At 63.2% G+C, this 5450-nt stretch overlaps 1 protein-coding gene across 1 annotated transcript; it reads left to right on the top strand.

Moving 5' to 3' along the window:
- Positions 1-1938: 1938 nt before the first annotated feature.
- ZBTB12 (zinc finger and BTB domain containing 12) lies at positions 1939-3318 on the top strand (the record flags this gene model as incomplete). The annotated part of the gene is made up of 1 exon (XM_081094992.1): positions 1939-3318. One exon carries the CDS (start codon positions 1939-1941, stop codon positions 3316-3318), a length of 1380 nt encoding a protein of 459 aa, XP_080951118.1.
- Positions 3319-5450: the final 2132 nt, after the last annotated feature.

Here is a 5450-nt window from a genome sequence, read left to right as displayed (position 1 = left end):
TCCTGGAATATGCAGTAAATCCAATTGGCAGGAAACGGGGCCTCCTCACCTGGACTTGGATGGGTGGGGAAGTGTGGGTGTGGGGGCTGGGGAGGCCATTCTTCAAGGTGTGGATAAAAGCTGTGGATGGGACGCCTGGTTTGGGAGTGACGGAGACGGGGAAGGCGCAGGTGGAGTTCAGGGGGGTTTCCTTAGGGCGGTGAAGGTGTGCGGCTGCAATTGGGAAGATTAAAGATCGCAGAATCTTACTAACATAAGTAACCCCATGCTTAGCAGTGGACATTCTAGGGCTCCTTGTGTAGCAGGGTGCAATGGATGGGGAGGTCATCCCCAGTTCAAGTGGAAGGCTGGAGGCCATTGCCTGGGCTCAGTTATAAGAATGGGGAGCCCTAGCCCGTTTGGCTCAGTGCATAGAGCGTTGGCCTGCGGACCCAAGGGTCCGGGGGAAGGTTCCTGGTCAGGGCACATGCCTGGCTGCCAGCGCGGTCCCCAGTGGATGGCGAGCGGGAGGCAGCAGATCAATGATTCTCTCTCATCGTTGGTGTTTCTCTCTCCCTCTCCCTGCCTTTCTGAAATCAATAAAAATACTTTTTTTTTTTAATGGAGAGGAGGGAGGAGGATGGGTTTTACAATGAGATGGAGGAACGCTGAGGGCACTGGGTCGTCTGGCCTGCAGGGCTGGGTGGGTACCAGCTTCGGACGCGCTGGGGAAATCTGGAAGGGTGCCCACCCCATCAGCAGGGGATGACCGCGTGGCCACGGGGACCAGCGCTCAGAGGGGCGGCGGGGGCCGCGGCTGGAACTCGCCGCTGGGCACTGCTGGGCCCGAGCGGTGCCGCCCTGGCAGCAGGTGGCTGCGCCGCCCGCGGGGAGACCAGCCCCGGGCCGGGCCGGGGCGCGGCGGCGGGGACGCGCGCTGGAGGGCGCGGGGCGGGCGGCGGGAGCGGCGGGGCGGGGCGGCGCCGGCCGCGGCGGCACTGGGCACGCACGCGCAGACCGGCCTTCGCGCCCGGAGGCACCGAGGAGGGGGGAGCGGGGACGAGGGGGATGGAACGTATTTCCGCTCTGGCGGACAAATAATACCGGCCAAAGGGGAGGCCAGGCTCTCCGGCCCTTTAACCGTGTGGGGGGGCTGGTGCTGAAAGGGGGGTCAGGAGGGGGGAACTCCTGCTCCTTTAATTCCCTCCCCTCTTCCTCCTCCCAGAGTGCTTGCCGCGGCCGCCGCGCGCGGAGCCTGGAACACTCGGCACGAGCCGCCCCCGCCCCTCCCTCCCGACGCCCACGCGGAGCCAGCCCCGCGCGCGCGCCCCGTGCACCCCCGCGCCTGCGCGCTGCCCGGGCCCGGCCCAAGTGTGGGGGCGCCGGCGGCCCCGGGGGGGTGGGGGAAGTAGGGGGGCAAAAAAACAGCACGCGGACCAGGGCCAGGTGAGAGGCGCGTGCACTCAGGGTCTGGGGCTGGCGGGGCGTGCCACGGAGCTCGGAGGGGGGGGGGGGGGCGTGCACCGTGCGTGCAGGCGGTGGGGGGGAGGACGTGAAAGGCGCGTGCAAACGTGCAAAGTGAGGGCGGAGGAAGGAGGCAGCGAGTAAAGGGGGCGGGGTGAGAAGATCGTGCAACCCGGGCACCCGGAGCCCAGAGCCTCAGGCCTCTACTCCTGTTTCCGTGGGCACACGGGCTCGCCCCATCCTCGCGGGCGGTAGGGCTGGGGGTATGGACGCGGCTGCCCCGCCCCCGGGAGCCACGCCTCCCTCTCCGGGCAGGGACAGCGCCCCCACCCCCACCCCGGGGCTTGGGAAACTGAGGACTGAAGACTGGGAGATGTGATCTGGGGGGCCGGGCAAGAGGGGGACGAGGGGCCTGGAGCCTTGTCTGAGGAGAGCCAGAGACCTTTGTCTCTGACCGGTTTCCTTCCCAACCAGGGTTGCCCACCCCCCGCCACAATGGCCTCTGGGGTGGAAGTCCTGCGCTTCCAGCTGCCGGGCCACGAGGCTGCTACACTGCGGAACATGAACCAGCTCCGCGCAGAGGAGCGGTTCTGCGACGTGACCATTGTGGCCGACAGCCTCAAGTTCCGAGGCCACAAGGTCATCCTGGCTGCCTGCTCCCCTTTCCTGCGGGACCAGTTCCTGCTGAACCCCAGCTCTGAGCTGCAGGTCTCACTCATGCACAGCGCACGCATAGTGGCCGACCTGCTGCTCTCCTGCTACACGGGCGCCCTGGAATTCGCTGTCAGGGACATCGTCAACTACCTGACGGCCGCCTCCTACCTGCAGATGGAGCACGTGGTGGAGAAGTGCCGGAACGCCCTCAGTCAGTTTATCGAGCCCAAAATAGGCCTCAAAGAGGACGGGGTCAGCGATGCCAGCCTTGTGAGCAGTGTCAGTACCACCAAATCCCTCCTCCCTCCTGCCAGGACCCCAAAGCCAGCCCCCAAGCCCCCGCCTCCACCCCCGCTCCCCCCTCCCCTCCTTCGGCCTGTGAAGCTAGAGTTTCCGCTGGATGAGGACCTGGAGCTGAAGGCTGAGGAAGAGGATGAGGATGAGGATGAGGATGTGTCTGACATCTGCATCGTCAAGGTGGAGTCTGCCCTGGAGGTGGCACACCGCCTCAAACCTCCCGGCGGCCTGGGAGGAGGTCTGGGCATCGGCGGCTCAGTGGGCAGCCACCTGGGGGAGCTGGCCCAGAGCAGCGTGCCCCCCAGCGCTGTGGCCCCACCGCAGGGCGTGGTGAAAGCTTGCTACAGCCTGTCCGAGGATGCGGAAGGGGAGGGCCTGCTGTTGATCCCTGGAGGCCGGGCCAGCGTCGGGGCCACCTCTGGCCTGGTGGAGGCAGCAGCAGTGGCCATGGCTGCCCGGGGGGCGGGGGGCAGCCTCGGGTCGGGGGGCAGCCGGGGGCCCCTGCCCGGGGGCTTCTCCAGTGGCAGCTCCCTGAAGAACATCAAGTGCACCAAGTGCCCGGAGGTGTTCCAGGGCGTGGAGAAGCTGGTCTTCCACATGCGGGCGCAGCACTTCATCTTCATGTGCCCGCGCTGCGGCAAGCAATTCAACCACAGCAGCAACCTCAACCGCCACATGAACGTGCACCGCGGCGTCAAGTCGCACTCCTGTGGCATCTGCGGCAAGTGCTTCACGCAGAAGTCCACGCTGCACGACCACCTCAACCTGCACTCGGGAGCCAGGCCCTATCGCTGCTCCTACTGCGACGTGCGCTTTGCGCACAAGCCTGCCATTAGGCGGCACCTCAAGGAGCAGCACGGCAAGACGACGGCCGAGAACGTGCTGGAGGCCAGCGTGGCGGAGATCAATGTCCTCATCCGCTAGCGCGGGCCCGGCTCTGGGTCGGTGGGCTGGGTGGGAAGGGATCCCCTGGCCCAGGAGAAGGGGGGGTCGGGGACACGCAGGTATGGCGGGGAGCCTGAGCAGACACACGTCCTGAGCAAGGGGCCCAAGATTCCTGGACAGAAGAGCTGCCTCTTCCGAAGAAAAGGGTGGAGAGGGAGAGGGTTCTTCTTTGAGAAGGCCAAGGGAGGAGGGGCCCCAGAGAGACTGACTCCTCTCCGAGGTGCATGCGTCTGTGGAGGGAACGGGTCCTCCGGAATGAGGCGGCAAAGGGACTGGAGACTGTTTTCCTGGCCACGCCTGCCCAGGGAGAGGTCTGACGTTTCTTGAGGTGGGGTGGGTGGGTGGGAACTGGGAGGGTATTTGGCAGGGGTTCCTTACATGCTCCTGCTTAGACTAGATTCTTGGGAGAGGGACTGGTAGGGGGAAGGATTATTGAGCCCCAGAAAAGGAAGGGGGGCAGGTCTTGCATGCTGGGGAATGGGACTGTGGGTACAAGGCTCACCAAAATTCTAGGAAGAACAAGGTGGCAGGTAAGAGAACATAGGGATGAGCATCCTGGATAGTATCGGGAAGTGGGGTACAATAGCAAAAATGGGAATAAGGGGGTGGGGAGAGGGCACTTAGATGAAAGGACACAGAAGAGCTGTTTAGGGGGAGGGAGAGGAGTAGAGACTTATACAGTATTTTTTAAAAACACGTATTTTTTAGGATTTTTTTCTGGAGTTTGGGGTTTTAGGTGTTTGTTTTTTTGTTTTTTTTTTGCTTTTGTTTTCCACAAAATAAAAAAAAAATCCTTTTTTTTTTTCTTTATACTCTGTCTGGCAACTGCTTGTAAATGACCGTCCACCCTAAGCAGCCTCCTGTTTGCTCAATACCCAGAGGTCACAACTCACGCAGGTCCCGTGCCTGAGGCAGGCCCAACAGGGAAGGGGGTGTCACCAGTGGGCTCTCCGGCCGGGGCCCTTCCAGTTAAACCTCCACACCTGCCAGGTACCTCAAGCACAAGTGTCCCATGATAATCCGTGACCGGCTCCCCAGGAGTTTGGTATCGAGGCCAGGGATGGGCTACAGGTGTGATCACTGTGCCCACCAAAACCGCAAGCAGGAGCCCATGTCGGGGCATTTTTGGTCTGGGGAAAGGGTCGGTGTCCTCGGGAAAGCTAAAAGTCACTAGGCGTGGAAGTGTGGGTCTGGGGAAACTACAATTCCCAGAACGCCCTACTGGAATAGTTCCTAACCAAAATCAACTACAGTTCCCAGAAAGCCTCGAATTGGCCTATATCCCAACCACCTGTCTGTGTCAAATACTGTCTGTGAAATCAGTTTCCCAACTTTGACCAGATGAGTTCCTAAAGGGGCCGCACCCGAATAGTTGGATCGAGGTTGTCCGTCTTGGCCTCATCGCCATGCTTCCACTCTGCCGGGCTGTGGCCCCGGAGCGCCTGGCTGCGCTTGTGAAGAGTCTGGCTGAAAAGGTTACTTTCCCCGACAGCAGTGACTCCGGGGCACTGGGGGGCTCTCGGGATTCCTAGTGCGTGTGTTGGGGTGACATGTCTGATATAAACGGAAGGACACCTCCCCGCCAAGGGGACGTGAAGCAGCCTGCGAGAGCCGGCCGAGTCCTGTGCCTCCCCAGGCCCCCTTCTTTTCGAATCATAAAGTGTACTTAGAAAGTTACAGAGGCAGCGGTGGGCCAGCCGGGCTGCGAAGGCTCAGGAAACAAGTGACAGACTTCGAAGGGCCCCTGGAGCTCAGGGGAACGAAAGGCGAAGGCGCCCTCGCCCCCTCGTGCTTCAGCGAAGCCCAAGCGGAGGCCCACCTGCTCTCGCAGCCCAGCCCGGGGAGCACTAGAAGTGGGGGAGCCCCGGTCCGGAGGCTGACACTCCGCCGGGACCCAAAACCTGGGGGAGGCCACACCTGGGCCCGCGCGCCCGCGTGGCTCCCCCGCGCCAGCGCCCCGGAGCCGAGAGCAGGAACCAGAGGCCTCCGCCCGCAGCCATGGCCGAGGCCGCTCTCCGGGGGAAAATGGCCAGAAAGCGCGCGGTGGCTCCTTTAAGGCCCTTCCCGGCCCGCCCTCCCGGCCCACGTGACCCGGGGCGGCCGCGCCGGCT

This window comes from Myotis nattereri, assembly GCF_964212035.1.
Source record: "Myotis nattereri genome assembly, chromosome: 6".
NCBI classification, from domain to species: Eukaryota; Metazoa; Chordata; class Mammalia; order Chiroptera; family Vespertilionidae; genus Myotis; species Myotis nattereri.
The sequence above is the reverse complement of the archived record's forward strand: the minus strand, read 5'-3'. Positions and strand labels throughout refer to the sequence as shown.